At 41.6% G+C, this 19,115-nt stretch overlaps 1 protein-coding gene across 1 annotated transcript in view; it reads right to left on the reverse strand.

Moving 5' to 3' along the window:
• CCDC138 (coiled-coil domain containing 138) overlaps positions 1–19,115 on the reverse strand; it is a 37,868-nt gene that overhangs the window by 17,190 nt on the left and 1,563 nt on the right. The window contains exons 2-9 of the mRNA XM_015419708.1: positions 14,753–14,916; positions 13,096–13,254; positions 11,510–11,629; positions 9,780–9,857; positions 9,582–9,692; positions 8,737–8,901; positions 6,576–6,692; positions 5,002–5,194 (exon numbers count right to left, since the gene is read on the reverse strand). Coding sequence (XP_015275194.1) covers positions 5,002–5,194; positions 6,576–6,692; positions 8,737–8,901; positions 9,582–9,692; positions 9,780–9,857; positions 11,510–11,629; positions 13,096–13,254; positions 14,753–14,916 — 1,107 coding nt within the window. The remainder of the gene's footprint in view (positions 1–5,001; positions 5,195–6,575; positions 6,693–8,736; positions 8,902–9,581; positions 9,693–9,779; positions 9,858–11,509; positions 11,630–13,095; positions 13,255–14,752; positions 14,917–19,115) is intronic.

Below are 19,115 nucleotides of genomic sequence, written 5' to 3' on the forward strand. Positions count from 1 at the left end.
AGTTATCCGGTAATCACTGTGGCAGCTGGGTGTGATAAACTGCATGGTAAGTAAGTTGCCTTCAGGAGGAGGAGCAGGGCTGGAACTGGGAGGCCAAAACAACCCTGTCCCTTTCCTACCCCCTGCCCTTTTCTGAATCAAACCGGTATTAAGGCTGAAATGTTATTGTGGTTGCTTAGCTACCTGCCCAATAGCCACTGAGACCTTAAAAGAACAGGTGGTGCTTCTATTATTTTGAAGGATTAACCCCCTCAATATATTTTTTTAAAGATTTCAGATTTCTCTGAAAACCTGGGTCTTTCCTCAGGTGTGTAGAAAGATCTATCTTGTCTGTTCATGGTTCATTCACAGCCAGTGTCAGGTTCAGAATCAAGATACTGATGAGTGGGGGACCCACAAAGAACTTATGGGGGAGCATTTCTGCTTCCCTTTCCCTAAAAAAAAATTTCCCTTCCCTAAAAGCCCATATAGCATCTCCCCTTTTCCTGCTTATGTTTCTCCTTCCTACTCATCAGCCAACCTACCTTTATCAGCCACCCCTACATCTTCAGTTTTCCTTCATTCCCTTTCCCTGGCAAAAAAAACTGCATGACTCCAGCCACTGGGTTAGGCTGGGCTCAGTTGTGTGATAGGGAACCTCACTTTCCTCTGTATTCGCATCCCTACACTTGCCCTCCTTTCCCCCTCCTCCTGGCAACTCCCATACCCTCACCTTTCCAAGCTTCATTCTCTCTCCCCCCCCACCTTTTATTGGCTTCAGCTATATTACTTACTTCATCTATACTCTGCCTTTCTCCACAATGGGGACCCAAAGCATTACATCATTCTCCTTTCCCCTATTTTATCTTCACAACAACCCTCTGAGTTAAGGTAGGCTTAAGAAAGTGTAACTGGCCCAAGGTCACCCAGTGAGGTTCCATGACAGAGTGGTGATTTGAACCTGAGTCTCCCAGTCTAAACCTCTAACCACTACATCACATTGGCTTTCATGGGATGGCTGCTATTGAACTCTAGCAGGCAGCTGGGCCTGGACAAGTTGTGCAAGTCACATTGTATCAGGTTGTTCTGTGGTTGCTGCCGGGTTTGGCCCCAATGAGTCCTCCCTCAAAGACCAAGACAATCCTGGAAAAGAACCTGCCCCCTCCACCCAGCTTCTACTGACAGAAACTAAGACTTTCCTCAGGTTTGTAGAACTGCCTTGTCTGTCCATGGCTCCAGTCTCTGGATTTAAGTATCCATAGATTTGGATATGTTGAGAATGAGATATATTGATTAAATATTTTGAGAAGAAGTGCTGTTTGTATGCACTACAATGGATTGACATATCAATGAAACAAGACCAAGGGTGCACCCACAAGCAGACTAACAGTACAATCCTGTGCAATTATTCCAGTCTAAGACTACTGACATAAACAGATTTAAGACCGGAGTAACTCCTCATAGGATTGCACTGTTAACGCTATTGGCGCAAGTCAACCCCCCATCTTTGACAAACATTGTGTATACTGGTACAAAAATTTTACTAAGAGATACATTTCTAGCTCTTCAATCCACATTTAACTTCACATGACCTAGCGTTAAGATTTCCTTCACCAGTTTTGTGTGTGTGTATTGCTCAACAGTATTCTCAGAAAAATATGTTTGTTTTACCAAAAATCTCAAATATGTTACCGTTATTATGAATATCTTTCAACTAGCAGAAAGTCAGATTAACATTTTCAGATAGCTTTGCTAAAGTATTGTATAAACTATAGTAATTTTTGAATGTGCAAAGGCTTAGTTAGGATGCCCCCTACTGTACTGTAACTTTAAAGCACAACACTGCCTATGTACTATTTTAAATTACATATCAATCTGGATTATCTGATAGATTCTTTTTATATTTCATGGTCACATTTCACATTATATTCTTTCTTCTTAAAATTTACAAAATTTCTTGATGATAGTCTATAGACTATACACAAAGCAGACAAGAGGCTGCAAGGTTAAGAGCCCTGAAACATCTTTTCCCTCTTTTTAAACATCCAGGCTGATAATAAATTCTGGGGCATTTGAACATTTTAGATTAGGAGATTGTGTAAATGGCTCTCAAACACTTCAGCTCCACACTGTTATGCACCCTGTAATTGGCAGATCTTTTAAACTGGGGCATTTCCCACCTATCGTAGCTCCACAGAAGTCATTTATTTTCTGATCTGTCCATATCAGTTTTTGTATGTATGCAAAACCACGCGTCCTTTAAGAATCCGGATTTCTGAACATCAAAAGTAAGCTTAAGGTTTCAGAGGTACCTTTAGTGATTCATGTTGGGGTTTTTTTGCAGAAGAACTATAGCCCTACTGAGTTCTCCTTTTTTGCTATTGATAAGTCCCACGTGCAAGTCATTTGTCAATAAAACCTTTCTCCAATGAGAAGCATTTTAGATTTATATCTTGGACATCATCTGCCACAAGGCATGGAATGATAGACTGGATCTGTTTTCATTTATCTAGACTATTTTGGTTGGTCATGCTCCTTTAAGATAAGGGTTAATTGCAGCTGCTTATAGAGAGAGTTGACTCATTTGAGTGACAGCTGATATTATTTTGCATTTCATACAGCAGGGCCAACAGGCTTTTTTGGCTACTTCTTCTGAACTGGCTTTCTGTACAGTTGGATCTGACTTGAACCTATGGTGTATGTATATAGTTTTATAGTTACATGTATTAACATTTATTGTTTTGAGGGAGACAAGAGTGATTTAAGCAAATTATTTATGTTGTTAATTGTTTCAATGTGTCCCTGAAAATAAAGAGAGCTTATAGGCTTTCTGCAGACTAATACAGCTGATTTTGGTACAGAGCTGAGGTGGCTGTTCTAAAATTAAACATTTATTTATTTATTTCATTAAGCTTCTATACCACCCTCCCCGCTAGCAGACTCAGAGCGGTGTACAAGTTCATATAAAATACATTAAAACAATCTAAAATACCATAAAAGCCATAAAACCTAACACCTACATGGCACAACAGTACAAAATTTCTAATCCCCAATTTACATTAACATGGGGAGGGGGGGCAAGAGAGGGGGTGAGAAGGCAGTTAATAGGCCGGTTACTGTTAAAACCGTTGTTAAAAAACCGTTGCTATTCTTAACCATATGCTTGGTGAACATCTCTGCCCTGCCGGCCCTGCGGAATTGTAACAAGTCCCACATGGCCCTGATGCTAGTACGCAGAGAGTTCCACCAAGTCAGAGCCAGGGCCGAAAAGGCCCTGGCTCTGATTGAGGACAGCCAGGCCAGGACCAGGCCCTTCCAGTAGGTGTTGATCTCCTGAGCGTAATGCTCCCCAGGGGGCATACCAGGACAGGCGGTCCCGTAGGTACATTGGTCCCTGATCAGTTAGGGCCTTAAAGGTCAAAAACAGAACCTTGAACATGACCTGGTTTCAACCCAGAGCCAGTGCAGCTGGTGAAGCACAGGTAAGGACCTGAGCTGCTGTGTTCTGTACCAGTTGTAACTTTCTGATCAGCCTCAAGGGCAGCCCTGTGTAGAGCAAATTACAGTAATCAAGTCTAGAGGTGACTGTTGCATGAATTACTGTGGCTAGGTCGGGGAGAGACAGGCCAGTTGCCTGACCTGGCAGAGTTGAAAATGCCACCCTGGCAACGTTTGTGACCTGGGCCTCCATTGATAAGGAGGCATCCAGGACCACACCCAGACTCTTGACCGTCTGCGCCGGTATTTCTGGTTTGGCTGGCAATCTATATTTTTTCATGTGTGTTAACTTCTTTTTGATGTTTCTTATATTTCTGCAACTATACTGTTTAATTTTCTGCACATTTAAACACTTTTAAAAGTTATGTTGAATATTATTTATTAATTGTATGCTTGTCACAGTTTTCCTGTTGTGGATCCAGGTGGTTTTTCATTTTGTAGTTTACAATACACCCCTGTTTTTGATCTACCTTGTGGAATTCGTGGTACTAATAAAAAGCATTAAATAGCTTTTGTTTAGCAGCTTCTACCATAATATTAATGTTCACAGGGTGAAGCTGGTGGATCTCATCACTTTCCCCCCAATATCTCTAGTCACTTTCCCCCAACTACCATACTGCTTGCCAAGTGCCCAGGATTCTCTCTCTCTCGTCACTCTACTTTTTCCGAGTACAGGCATTATAAAATCCCAATTACAGTTAAAACTAGGACTGGATTCAAAGGACCAGAAATGGAGCAAAACTCATGGCATGGTACTTTTCTGCTTCTCCCTTCCCACTGAGCTTCACAAAATTCTGCTCCCAGGATCAGAGGACCCCCATAAAGGTCCTTGTTGTTAGCCGCCCTGAGCCTTCGGGGAGGGCGGGATATAAATCCAAAAATAAAATAAAAATAAATAAAGAGCGGGGGGGGGGAGTAAAGCGAGGGACTGCAGTGTGAGTGGGGAACTGGTATAAAGCACCAGGCGTCATTTCCTGCAGGAGCGCACAGGAGCGGAGCTCCGGCAGTAAAGAGCCCCGGGGGTGGGCACATGCAACAAGCCCCGCCCCCTGCTCCCAGCAGCCCTCGGTTGGGCCATGAGGAACGAGAAGCAGCCAGGTAAAGTTGTAGTGGGTGTTGCCTTCTGACACACTTCCGGTGATGTCAGGGGTTGTGGCATATGCAAATAAGTTATGCTAATGAGTTATGCTAATGAGCTCCTGCACCTCTTTTTCTACGAAATGACCCCTGTAAAGCACCCACCCCCCTCCACCAATAGCACCACCACTCTTCCAGCCTACCATGCTGGCAGAACAGCATCTTGGATCCAATCCATAAATAGTTATGCCTATTCTGGGTATGACAGCATTGTAAAGCAGATGTTAACTGGCATTTATTCCTTAGAATGAATCTTAATGTACTTCAGCACTCCCCCTTACCCTTTCCTCCTTACTTCAGTTGAGATAAGGGCATTCTTGTACTTCCTGGATGTTTTGGAGACACCACAGACAAGATACTGAAATCCAAAATATTTGCTGAACTTACCCTGTGTCACCGTTTTGATTATAATTAATGTTGACACAACTCTTAATGGTACACTTCCACTCTTAAAGAAAGTTGCTGTCTTAAGTTTAAGATCAGCAGCATGTTCAGAAGAAACATATTGACTTCCTTTTGGTGAAATGCCTTTAAACAAGTCTTCACCCAATCTTCTCATTGTTGATATCATCGTTGTGTACTGTTATGTAAGTGCATGAAGACAACAGGATTATTCTACTGAGCAAAGTACACTTTCATATTTGCATAAAGGCCATCTAGACCACTATTTGTTTTAGACATTTATCTTACTATAGACTTAAGAGTACCAATTTGCTCATATTATGTCCCAAATCCAGATGTCTGAGTTGATGCTGCTGCTCTGATGCAATAAGCAGGCATTTCTGATGAACATATTGAGGAATGAGGTTCTAAACACTGGTGCCCTAAACAAATACTATCTACAGTGATAAACTTTTTTTGAATTTAGAAATTTTTACATGACTTGAATTAAAGCAAAAAGAACTAAAGATGCTGAAACTTAATAATGGAATCACAGTAACAGTCATCAGGTGAAAACACGTCATGAATAATCTAATTCAATGCAGTACAGGAAATATCCCTTAGAATTTTTCTTCCAGTTAACAGTTTTGAAAATACAGTGACCTGTACCTGACTGTCCTCTTCCTGATCATATGTATACTTGCATCAGCAAAAATTAATTTCTGCACAGGAGAGGCTTGTGTAGAGATAACTACCATATTCAAACTCTGATTTCCTCTAAATCAAAACATTATACTAGGATCCTACCAAAGGGTTTGTTAATGAAGTGCTAACATGACTGCATTGCAATGTGATGTACAGACACAGTGTGAATTACAGTTTTTATAGGGAAATATTCCATTAACCAATGGAACTATGTTAAATATTTATGTTGTACTCAACTGATGGGCCACTTGATAAAAGCTATTATCAATCACAAGCTTGAAAAGAAGAAATATTTAGAGTTCCCTAAAGGAGGGATGACATCACAGTCCCTTGTCAGTTGAAAAGACCAAGAGTCCAGAAGCACCTTAAAGATTAACAAAATTTATGACAGGGTATGTGCTTTCATGAGTAACTAACACCTTGACAGCTGAGTTCATTTTTACAGCCCTTCTGAAGTTCCAGTCAGAGGGAAACTAGGTACCTATTCCACAATATTGTAAGAATTAATTACATTTTGTAAATGACTTCAGTGAAGTGCAGCTTGACCCTGAGTGCATTAAATGGAAGAATGGGAAACAATGGTGCTTCCTCCCTAATAATGCATTCGGAATTAGGATTCTAGCCTTCTCTGCCAGATCAAGTTCTTGATCTCCGCCCTCTATTCACATGAGAACAGCCACCGTTTCCTTTCACAATACTCTTTGTATGATAACTATATTAATCACAGAAATGATTTAGCTACTACGGAAAGAATAATGAATAAAAAACCCTGCTTCAAATGCACATCCAGCTTACAGCATAATAGCTGAAACCCTCTGGAAGGAAAACAATCTTATCTAAATGCTAATGAAGCACTTTGCATAAATATTTCTCACCTGTGTCCCACCATCTAATTGCCTGATAGCCCAATAAATAAATTTAACCACATGCATGTGCAAGTTAGGATTCACAAAGGGCATCCACTGAAGCTGCTCAGCAACTAGAGGCAAGATCTGTAACACACAAGTGGACACGATCATCGTTAATTTGTAAAGAGCCGGATCCAACCAACAGATTCTGCATGCAAGTTCACTTTCACATCCATTCATCTTTTCCTTCACCTGTCCTCCAAGGAGCTGAGGTTCTTCCCCTTCCTCCATTCTGTCCTCACAACAACCCTATAAAGTAGCTTAGGCTGAGATAGTGAGAACAGCCACTCAAGGAGCTTCGTGGCTCAGTGGAGATTTGAACCAGGTCTGCCAGGTCTGAGCCAGACACTCTAACCACTACAGTATGCTCATATTATCAATATCAGAAAATGGCAGGGTACATAGCCTATATACATTATTCTTATGAAATTCTATTGAATTGTTATCTTTAGAACAAAACCCTAGCTGGAAGCTGATCATGAGTCCCCCTAAGCTAGCATTCTGTTTCCAGCAGTGGACAGCCAGCTGCCTCCAGGGAGTTTGCAAGGAGGGCATTAATGCAATGTCCTTCCATTGCCTGATCCCAACATCTCACTTTCCAAGGTTTCAATAAGGTACCGTACATATTATTTCCCAGTATTTTACCCATGTTATCAACACGAAGGAAAGGTATACAGGCTAAAAGAGATGATTTGGCTAAGGGACATGAGGTTTCTTCAGCAGCAACACACAACAGGGCAGGAGACCCCTATTCCCCATGGAAATGTTATCCTGATTCATAACTACTAGATTAATTTAAGAGCAGATCTTGCAATGGCGCTTTCTGTCCACCTGGACTGCACAAGATAACCAAGATCAGAAAATTGTACTTGGAGGATCAAAGCACAAATTGTAACATACAGCATGGCCCTCCATAAAGCATCTGGGATTTTGTGAACTGAAACACTGGTTATAGATGAGACTAGTATTGCTGTTGGATCCAATAATCAGCAACAAGACCCAGCATTTCTTCATGAGCAATCCTTTGTGGGTCTCATGGCTTCCTCTTATGTGCCACTATGTCAGCTATGCTGCCATGGGGGTTGGGGAGTTCCTTCTGTGTCTTGTTAATTGCTACTGCATTCCTATCCATGCTGTTCTGCCTTGGCCGAAACGCTTATCTCTACAGATGTCCAGGAGGAGGTTGTATTGTCTGGAAGTCTCCTATGTACCGTGAGAGACTCCTGGTTCCCAGCTTTCGTTAAGTTTCCTAGCTTGTCCCGCACGCGGGAGGGTATCTAATTGGCCCATGCCATTGGGGGGGGGTGTGCATACGAATACCCTATATCCTATTAGGCTATATGGGTTGCCGCCATTCTTAACAGTGCCTGTGTTACTGCATCTATAGCTTTGCAATAAAAGTATAACCGTTCCTGAATGCGTGTACTTCATTGCTAGCTGTGGGTTCTGACACACTACTGGGCATAATCAGCCAACTGTGGCTCTCTAGAGTGAGGTTGTTAAACCATATTAAGAGATGAAGAATCACTAGCAGACTCAGTATGTACTATTAATTCCAAGTATCCTGTCTGCAATTGGTTTTGTTTTTATTATTTCTGTGATTATGACTTCAAGTCATTGTTGTAAGCTGCTCCGTAGAAGAGTATACATTTATTTTGAGAACCATAACATAGATCATTACATGTATTCATATTATGCGTAATGTCCCCCCCCCACTATCTTATGTTGTCTTAATTAAAAACCATTGTAGAACTGTTATCATTGTTAAAGTAAGGCATAAGATTCTCCTAAGAGAAAGTTCACTGAAATGAACAAAAGCAGCAAAATAAGGAGCTTAGTATATATAACAATATGAACTCAGTTTCAGGCGGGTAGCCGTAGCTGTGTTAGTCCAGTAGCAACTCAAATACCACCAAAATTTCCCATGATACAAACATTCAAACACAGGCTATATAAATGGAAATGCTAAATAAATATACCCCTAAAATACCAAGAGTTACACTGGAAATCCATGGTGTATTTGGGTAATTGGGAGCCCTGGAAATATCTGTCATTTTAAGAACAATTCATTTAGCTGAATACATACATAAGGATGCAGGCATGATAAATAGCTTTATTATAGAACTACCTTGATGCATTTTCCCTGTGTGTAGCTTCTGCTGGAAGAAAGTGTGCCTGCTGGCTTACAGATGTTTTCTTTCTCATCCTCATGCATCAGCTTGCTGAGGTGCTGATCTGAGATCCAGTCCATTAGCACAGTTAAAAGGTCATAGATGCGTAAATTAAGCGGCACCTGCAAGCATACCAGGGCATCTCTCAGAGCATATTAGTTATTTACATCAAGATAGGTACCTTTAACATGCACTAACTTTTGCAGGCTGCACTGCAGGACATATCTGGCTTAACATCAGCTGCACTGACAGCATATGGAAATCTGCTTGCAGAGGAAGATGCAGTGCTGGGCTGAAAGACGAGAAAACTTTCTCTGTTTCATCTTGATGCGCATGGATGACAGTTCTACATGGCTGACACCCAGAATCCAGTGGCTGTTTGTTTCTTCTAACCTAAAAGCTGTGCTTTGATGAGGTTTTTGCTTTTTCTTTGTTAGAAGCTTAATCTTGGATTCTCTTTTGCAACCACATGCAGTGTATTTTCTGAAAGAGCCTAAAGAGTTGTATTCCAGATTTCTGAGCTTCTCCTTTCTCTTCCATCAGCACCAGTCTTTGGGAACAATGCTTAAGATGAGTGATGCTTATTCTCACTCGTCTACCTCAGAATAAATGGCAGTAGCTCTAAACTGCCTGCTTCGTGCATACAAAGGCACAATGGCATGAGGAGTATTCCATTCGCTTAACGTGAGACTGACTGCTAAAGTGAAGGAGAAGCCAGCACAGATGGACATACTCTGTGTAAATGGTACTTTCCCTGAAGATCACACTCAGGATTACCATTTATGTTCAGGGTGTGCCTTACCTTACAAGTTTTTGACACGGCTGTCACTTTTTCTGGCCTGATCGGTTTATGTTCCTGGGCTGCACGGGAAGCTTCTTTAGACTTCTGTATTATTAAAAATTCGTGTTTTCTCTGTGAAAGGATAAATTAGGAAGTATTTGCACTAGACCCTTTGTCTTGTAAAGACGACAAACAGCAAGAAGTGTCAGTAGATCCTACCTGCAGATTCTCCAAACGAGCTTGTACTTTGCGAGACTGGGCTTCTATCTTCCTATTTTGTTCACTCACATCACTTAACTAAAAAGAAACAGAAAACATCTTCCAACGTATGGCCAAAGATAGAATTAATTGTAATCTTTCCTTTCTGTGAAAGTCTACCCACAAATCCTTGGCCAATTGATGCAATGTGTATGACTTTGTGTTTCTTTAACCCAGGTGGGAATCGGAACCTAATCAGAAAGTCAAGACGGAAACTCTTCCAACGCTTTATATTTCTCTGTGGGAAAGTTTCTTTCTCGTTTTAAAGATTCACTGTTCCATAAAATTAATACAACCAAGAGATGCCACCATTGCCAAAGCAATATGAGGCATGCTTGGCAGATGCAATGCTGCAATTAATGTTTTTCAGGTGACTACCCCTAGGAATTGCTTGAGAGTTCATGCCCATTTTTATTGATTTGTAAAACAGGGTGGGGACGGGGCAGTAAAACCCACAGACACGTATAACAATCCAGATTTAAAAAATCACTTATGATTTTACTTGACGGGCTGAGCAGGCCAAATCGAAACCAAAGCTAAAATTCTTATTCACATGTCTCCTTTCACATAGTGGAAGGGATACTGTAACCAGTGTTCCCTCTAAGCTGAGTTAGTGTGAGCTAGCTCACAGTTTTGTAGCCTCTGGCTCACACATTTTTGTCTTAGCTCAGGAAGGATGGCTCCAGAGCAAACTCATTTATGCAGTAGCTAAATCACTCACTTACCACTTTTAATGCTAGTAGCTCACAAAGTAGAATTTTTGCTCACAAGACTCCACAGCTTAGAGGGAACATTGACTGTAACCATCAATCTGCTATGGAACTAACAGGTAACACAAATGATGGAAGTGTCTTGATGACTTTCCTAGACCAAAGCCAAAAAGCTAAACTGTGCCCACAGTGTGTGTGTGCATGTGCTAAAATTACAGTGCCACCCAAAACGTGTATTTTCTGAAGCACTGAGTCAATGGCACTTACTCTCTAGTAAGTGCGTTTAAGATTATAGCTCGTGTCAACAGTTTTCAGGACCTTTGGTTTTCTTAAACAATAAAAAGGAAGTACATGTTTTTAAATTTTTACATGTATTATTCCAATACAAATTTCCTCATAAGCCTTTGAAGTTGTTGGAATAAAACACTGAAACACACACGACCACCTTTTTCACCTAATCAAATATTTCGGCTTATCCATTTGTTGATGTTGGAACATACAATCAACACAGGGTACTATTAAAAATTGTTTATTGAATGTGTTAAAATACACATGCGGAATCAGATCCTGCTGTGTTTAGGGAATCAGATAATTTTCCAGAAAGCCCACATCACTGGTGAACACTTCCATATGAACAATGACTGGCAAATGTTCTGTGTATTTACCGATACAGAAATGCCCTTCAAATGTTCAGAACAGATGTAACTGATTCACAGCAGAAATCCACTGTTTGCTGCAACACATGAAGCAGCCCCTCATTATTGGAAAGCAGAGTCCATAAACCAACATATGTGAAAGCAAAATAAAAAGACCTAAATATATAGTTTTTGGAAAATATATTTCTTAAAAAGCCAGGTCCTTTGATAATAAAAGACCATAAAACAATATTAACTGTTTGATGCTCATAAGACCTTTAAAGCATTCTAACTTATAACATTTGAAATTTGTCATTCATGAATGGAACAAAACAATTGTACTTGCCTGTTTTTTTAAAGTGTCATTCAGTTCCTTGAGAGTGTCAAATGATGATCTGAGCCTCTTGTTTTCCTTTGTTTTTTCTTTCAAGGCTTCAGACAACTGTTGAATTGCTGCTTCATGTTGCTACAAAAAAAATTAAGACCGTAGAAAAAATAGGATTAATGTAAATAATGAGCCCTACTTTTAAAGAGCACTTTCAAAAGTTTAGAGCTTTTCATTTAAATTTCAGGTTCTATGCCCAAGTGCATGCATGCTGTTCTATTGTATCCATTAAATAATGCATGTCTGACATTTAAGGTCTGTGAGGTGAAAGATTTTCTAAAGCAACAAACCAGTAGCATATCCCTGAGTACACTTCTTCATCATTTTCCTGCTCACACAAATACACTGCTGACTTGAACAGTTAGTTGCACAGATAGCTGAACTGGCTCAGACTTAATCACTGCAAAGTGAAGCAAGAAGTTTCATTCTCCACTTAAGAGTGTGGTACTACAGCTAAGGATATCCAAGTTCAGTCCCCTCTCCGCGATAAAGCCTGCTGAGAGCCTGCAGGCCGGGCACTCATTCTCTGCCTTAACCTCCCACCACCACCTATACATTTCACATGCAGCTTTGGTACACTTTAGTAACACAGGGGCGATACCAGTCGGGTCCCCTTTAAGCATCCTATCGCTAGTTCCATGAATTTTAAAAAAGGCAACACAGATCAATCCATTAGCTATTTATCTCTAGTTCTATTTAAAACATTAAAAAAAACCAGTAGCAAGGGGTGGAGGAGGTGGAAGGTGGGAGAGGAGGGCGTGCAACTTCAGTGTGTGTCGAGGTGTTGATGAGTGGCAAGGGGTAGCAAACCCCCCCCCCCAATGGAGTATTATGCATTTGGAGTGAAGTGGCTTTAAAAACATAGGTGTAAAAGTGCTACAACCCCCTTCCCTGGAAGAAAGCTATTAAAAATTGAAGTGATCCTTATAAAGAGCAAAATGAAGGCGGCGGCGGGGGGACGACGACCCAAAACGACAAAGTTCAGGGCCAGAACCGACAAAAACGACTCATGAGGAAGAACCCTACCTTTCCTCAGAGTTACTCAGAGGATAAAATGAGGGAGAGGGAACCCCACATGCTGCCCTGAGTGCCTTGGTCAAGGGCAGGGAGGAAGGGCGGAAGGACGTGTGCATGTGAGTGAATGTTTTCCAGTTCTCTCCCCTTTCTTATCTTGCATCCTCTCATAATGACTGTCTTCTTCAGGGGAAACAGAAACATAGCTGTGCCTCTGGTTCCAAGAAATCCGCAAGTCAGCACCCACTTTCTTCCAAAATACTACGGCAGGATCTAACCCTCAGTTACACCTGCATGCCCGTCTATGCATGCATTAGGTTATGTGTCAGGGAAGTCCGCTCCCTAAACAGATACATTTATGTGTGCAAAGCTATTCTGGGCCAGGACACAGCGTCTGAATGCTGATATTACAAAAGCAATTTAACAGTGAAGCGACGATAAGCCCCTTCACAGAGACTGGCACGAGGAAGCTTAACTGCACTGCAAGCCAAAAATATTAGCCCCAGATAAAAATAAATTGGCAACTGTGATACCTCCTTTATAATTTGAAGTTTTGCATGAACTTTTTCCTCAACGCCTCGTATCTTAGTCAAAGCGGCTTCGTGTTTACAAAGCAAGGCTTCTCGTTCAGCTAAGAAGCATTCTCGCTGTTCAAGTTTTAAAGAATATTCTTGCTGAGTTAGACTTTCTTGCTGAATTGGAGCAGACAAAACAAAACATTGTACTTGAGAGAACATACCTGTATGAAATACAGTATTTTGAATGTAAGCCAACCATGAAAATAAACCCTAAAATATGAACAGCCTGCAAAAGATTTATTTTCCTCATATACCTGTTAGCTGTATTGCAAGGTGGCATAAAACTGAGGAATGCATTCATCTCTCTGGTTGGGTACCTGGAAACAATTTTTACTATTCACAGGCAACCAAGACTGGTTATCTACGAGCTTAAGTTGGTAAACAATTCAGTTCACTCACATACAGAATATTCTAATTGCGTGAGTCTCCGAAGGCTAATTCATCTTTCTTCTGAACGTCCATGTCAAAATTCTGTAAGGACCTGAATAAGCTCTACACTTTCTAAACAGTATTTTACGATGAAAGAGTCAAAAACATAAATTGGATTAGAATCATTTTTGCAACTCTGTAACATCTGAGATCTCAGATACTTTAGGAATGTAAATATTTTCAGAAAGTCACAAGAATTAGAAAGCTTACTGATTTCAATTTCAAATTTTCTCATTTGGAATAAGCTACAATTTATTTTAACACCTGAATCGTCCAAAATGACAAACAGCAGCTTGTTCTTTTGGCAACAGACCTAGATCCTGAATAATCTCTTGTGGACAATCCAGGTTTGTCATTTTGCCGAATTCAGACATCAAAACAAAACACACTGTTCCAATCAGGAAGTCTTTAAACTCCATTCTTCACATGAAAGAAGGAGGGAAAGAAGGCCTAACCCTGAGGAGTTCATGACGCATTCTTAAGTTTGTTCATGACATTCACACACAATATTAACTGTACAGAATGAAAAATTCAATGTAATTCAAAAGGCACAATACTTCTAAAATAATAGAGGATGTCTCAGTAAAAGATCACTGTCCTTTGTATTTCCACCTCCCCATGTGCCATTCAGAAAAAACAAGTGTGAAATATTAACAATACAGATGCACCTTGTTAGCCAAATTGCCTTGAATTTTTAATTCATCTAGGGGAGGTTATGATTATTAATTGGCAATAGGCAAATTAGAGTTCACACCAATGTATACAGAAGTCCCACCTTTGCTGTAAGTATCAGAACAGACACGGAGACTGTATTCAGAATAATATATTGTTTTTTTACTGGAGGATATATATCATTCAAACAATACACAAACACACACACATTTATACCAATTCTCAGATTCTGGTGACTCTGGACTATTACTGTGGTGTCCCTCTTTCAGGAAGGTGTCCCTCTTTCAGGTGTGCAGTCTCAACAGGTATTCCCAGGTCTCCATATCATACAGTCTCTTTGCACAGTCCATACTGTTCATAAAAACACATTGGTAGGCTTGCATGGCAACAACCTTTCAACGATGGAGGTCAAAGCAGCCCTATGAGTTACATATCTAAGATAACAATTTCTATAGCAAGGAAATAAAATCACACACAATGTTCTACCGTATTCAAATAAATGTTAATTTACCTGCAGCTTTTGATATATGACAGACAATTCATGATAAATTTGACTTAAGTGAGATGGTATCAGGCTTTCCCCATTCAGTGCTTGGGTTCCAGTCTCTCTTACCACTCCACTGCCACCACACTCACTGCATGTGGCCACTGTCAATCCAGATGGCAGAGTGACATCTAGTAGGCAAGAAAATAACCACACATTTTAAATACATTATTCCAATTTTTTAAAAGTAAACAGAAAATACATTTTGTTAACTCATAAAAGTTAAAGGTTGCCGAAGGATTGCATAGCTAGACATTAAAACAATCTAGAGGCCAGCAGCATAGAGTTCTGGTGTCTCAGTAAATGCAGCACATAGGAAGATAATGCTCGTGACATCTCACAGACAGCTAGAGTAGTCAGTTACTAGTGAAAATTGTGGTGAGGGCCTAAGCAACTGAATTACGTCAGGAGGAAGTCACCAGAAAACACATGGAATAAATAAGCATTGCTGTTTAATTTAGCAAAAAGTTGCTCGGGGATCTTGGAATCTTAATTCATTGTCTCATAACAGGCACACAAAACACCTTAAATAGTGAAATCAAGATAGACACAAAGCATGACAACTGAACATCGGATTCACTTGCAAGGACAGCAATAATCCGTTGCAATATCAAAGGGCCCAAAACAGCCAATGAAGCTTCATTGGCAACAGGAGCTGAACTGACAAGAGAGGCTGCTGGGGGAAAATAAGACTTGGTCTGTAATCCTGCGCCTGTAATCCCAGCTGCTGGGAAGGCTGAGGCCAGCAGATCGCGTGAGCTCAGGAGTTCTGGGCTGCAGAGGGCTATGCCAATCGGGTGTCTGCACTTAAAATGCCACAGAAGAGTCCCAGTGTGTTGACCTACACAGGAGAAAATATCACTGTTTTTTTAATTAAAATAAATTTTATTTAATGCCTTCTCAAAGCACAATACCACCAATATCAGAAAAGACTCATAGAGATACACAGTTTGTTGGCAGCATGTAGAGAAACATAAAAGAGGCATTTAGACGCATCAACAAAGGTTCTAGCAGCGCAGCTGTCGTAACTATTTAAAATTGCTCATTACACCCAGGCTAATGAAACTAAGAGGCAGCTGGATTAAAAGACTTAATTAAACTTCACAAATACAGTGACGACCAAACGTAGAGCAGCAAGAAGTGCAAGGTGCGGTAAACAAAAACAAGGTGCGGAACAACAAAACAAAAAATGAACTACTACCATGGGTTAAGAAGAGTTAAAGAAAAGAGAAAAAGAAGGGGGCAAGGGGCGGATAAAATTAACAGGGTTGGAAACTAGTCAGAGGGTCAAAAATACTGATTTTACTGACCAAAATTCAAAAAAAACTGAACAAATACTGACAAAAAACTGTCAAATTACTGAACAATTTAATGTCAGCCTACTGATAAGCTAGCGTTTTAAATGTAAAACTAGGACTTCATTAAAAATTATTATTATCTGGCCTCTACCACCCCCATAGCCAGCCCCATAGTTAGATGTGACCCAGATAAAAGGATTGCACACCTTTTTATTGATTTTTTTTAATGAATAGAGGACAATGTTTTCATTATTGTACAAAATTTAAGGCAACAAAAGGTTCCCTTTTAAAAATAATCATATATTGCAGATAATAAAACAGCAAAAATGTATTAAAACCCAAACATAAAGTAATAATTATGACAACAAAATATAATTACTGTAAGGTGAGACTTGTCTTTGCTTTTACTTTATCTTTGGTTTTATGATGAAAAAAGAACTGCTCAGCAGCCTGCCATCCCTGGTGGAGGCTGTGTCGGGCTGGGCATTGAAACACCCTAGACTGATTGTCCTGTTTGATTTCAATGTCCATGCGGATGATGTGGCCTCCACTCAGGCGATGGACCTAGTGTCATCCGTGGTGGTGCTAGGACTCTCCCAATATGTAACGACTCTCACTCACCGGGCCGGACACACCCTCGATCTATATGCCATTAAAGGTCTATTGATTGATTGATACCCTCGATCTGATCTTCGCAGCAGGGGTCAAGTGGACCGGGTCACTGCCTCAGCAGTGCCATGGTCAGACCCCATCATGCCCTGAAGGCCCATCTGAATGTTTCACCCTGTTTGGGTGGCGAGCAGATTTCAGCTCACCTGCGGAGTCAAGTGGACTTTATGTGGCTTCAAATGGCCCTGCGGGATCCGATGCCCCCTGGCAGCTTGTTAGATGAGCTTGTGGAGGATTGGCATGGCTGACTCTCAGTGGTCATCTATGAGATCGCTCCCCAACGCCCTCTGCGCCCTCACTCTTGGCTGGCTCCTTGGTTTACCCAGGAGCTGCGGCTGATGAAGCAAAGGCTAAGATGGCTAGAGAGATAGCAGCAGTGTGCTTATAGGACGTTTATGAGATCCTACAAGATGGTACTCAAAGCTGCTGAGAGTACTATGTGGCCATAACTGCATCTGCGAGTTTATGCCCAGCCCAATTATTTAGAATAATTCGGTCTATGACTGTACTACCACAAGGCAGACCAAATGTTAGGGAACTGGACACTGGCCTTTGTGAGCTACTTTGCAGATAAAGTCCTGTCGCTCCACAATGTCCTCCCCACCACAGTTGAGACAGTAAGTGAACTCAAGGCTCCATGCACGTCTTCTAGTCAGGTTATGGATTATTTCAGTTCGCTCACCCTGGAGAAAGTTGACAAACTGCTCTTAACTGTATGCCCTACCATGTGCTGCCTTGACCCATGCCCATCATGGCTAATTAAAGCTGGCTATGATGGGTTTTGAGATGCCCTAAGGGAGATTAACAACAAAACCCTCTTGGAGGGACAGTTCTCTAGGGCACTCAAGGAAGCTGTGGTTCGTCCCCTCCTGAAAAATCCATCTCTGGATCTGGCCGAATTGGCTAATTACCGGCCAGTCTCCAATCTGCCCTATTTGGGCAAAATAATTGAGGGCCGTGTCAATTCAGCTACAGAGCTTTTTGGATGACACTTCCATTCTAGATCCTTTCCAGTCCAGTTTCTGCCCAGGCCACGGGACAGAGACGGCACTGGTCGCCCTCACGGATGACCTCCGGAGGCATCTGAATCAGGGCAGATTGGCAGTGAAGTTGCTGTTGGACCTTTTGGCGGCATTCAACATAGTCGACCATCAGTTAATGATCCACCACCTCACCGACACTGGAGTCCAGGGGCCTGCCTTGCAATGGCTGGCTTCCTTCCTTCAGGGTCGGGGACAAAGGGTGGTGCTAGGGGAGCAACTATCCCAAAGGCACCCACTAATTTGTGGAGTGCCCCAAGGAGCGGTGCTGTCCCCAATTTTATTTAACATCTACATGCTCCCCCTTGCCCAGATTGCCTGATGGCATGGGCTGGGATGTCACCAGTATGCGGATGACACCCAGCTCTATCTGTTGTTGGACAGCCAGTCTGACTCTACACCGGAAGATCTGGACTGGCCATTGCAAGCCATGGCTGGTTGGCTCAGACTGAGCCATCTAAAACTGAATCCGAGTAAGACAGAAGTCCTTTGCCTGAGCAGGGGCGGCCCAAGGATAGGGATCCTACTTCCAACCTTCAATGGGGCCATTGGTGCCAGGACCAAAGGTTAGGAGCTTCGGAGTGCTCCTGGATGCCTCACTAACAGTGGGGGCCCAGGTAGCATTCACTGCCAAATCAGCCTTTTACCACCTCTGGCTGATTAGGCAGTTGGTTCCCTTCCTCAAATGCAAGGACTTGGCGACAGTGATCCATGCGATGGTCACCTCAAGATTGGACTACTGTAATGCTCTCTACATGGGGCTGCCCTTGACCCAAATTCAGAAGATAGTTAGTGCAAAATGCTGCAGCCAGGCTTCTGATGGGCCTCCCTATGCAGGAGCACATCCACCCTGTGCTGAAAGAACTGCACCGGCTGCCGACTAAGGAGTCGCACCAAATAACATCAAATAATTGAGAAGTGACAGTGCCCTGGTCCTTGGCTTACCCCCAACAGCCTGTGCTGTTGCCTAAATATAGAGACCAAAATGAGCCAACCACCAATATAGATCATCTGATTACAACACTAGTATTGGTTCCGCCTTCTGTAAGCATTGTTATAAGTACCTGATCACTTACTAGCACTTTATGATAATGTAGAGCTTTATTTGTTTTAAGATTGTATATAATTAGTTACCTATATGTTTAATCTCTTTGTAAGCCGCCCTGAGCCCGCTCCAGCAGGGAGGGCGGGGTATGAATTGAATAAATAAAGTTATTCACGAACTCCTTCGTTTCTCAACAGTTTTCTGCACTGCATCCACAAGCATTTTCCCCCTTGTCCTCTTCTTCCATTGCTTTCTCAACTCCTTCTAACATGAGCTGT

This window comes from Gekko japonicus, unplaced genomic scaffold (assembly GCF_001447785.1).
Source record: "Gekko japonicus isolate JY-2015 unplaced genomic scaffold, Gekko_japonicus_V1.1 scaffold1751, whole genome shotgun sequence".
NCBI lineage: Eukaryota > Metazoa > Chordata > Lepidosauria > Squamata > Gekkonidae > Gekko > Gekko japonicus.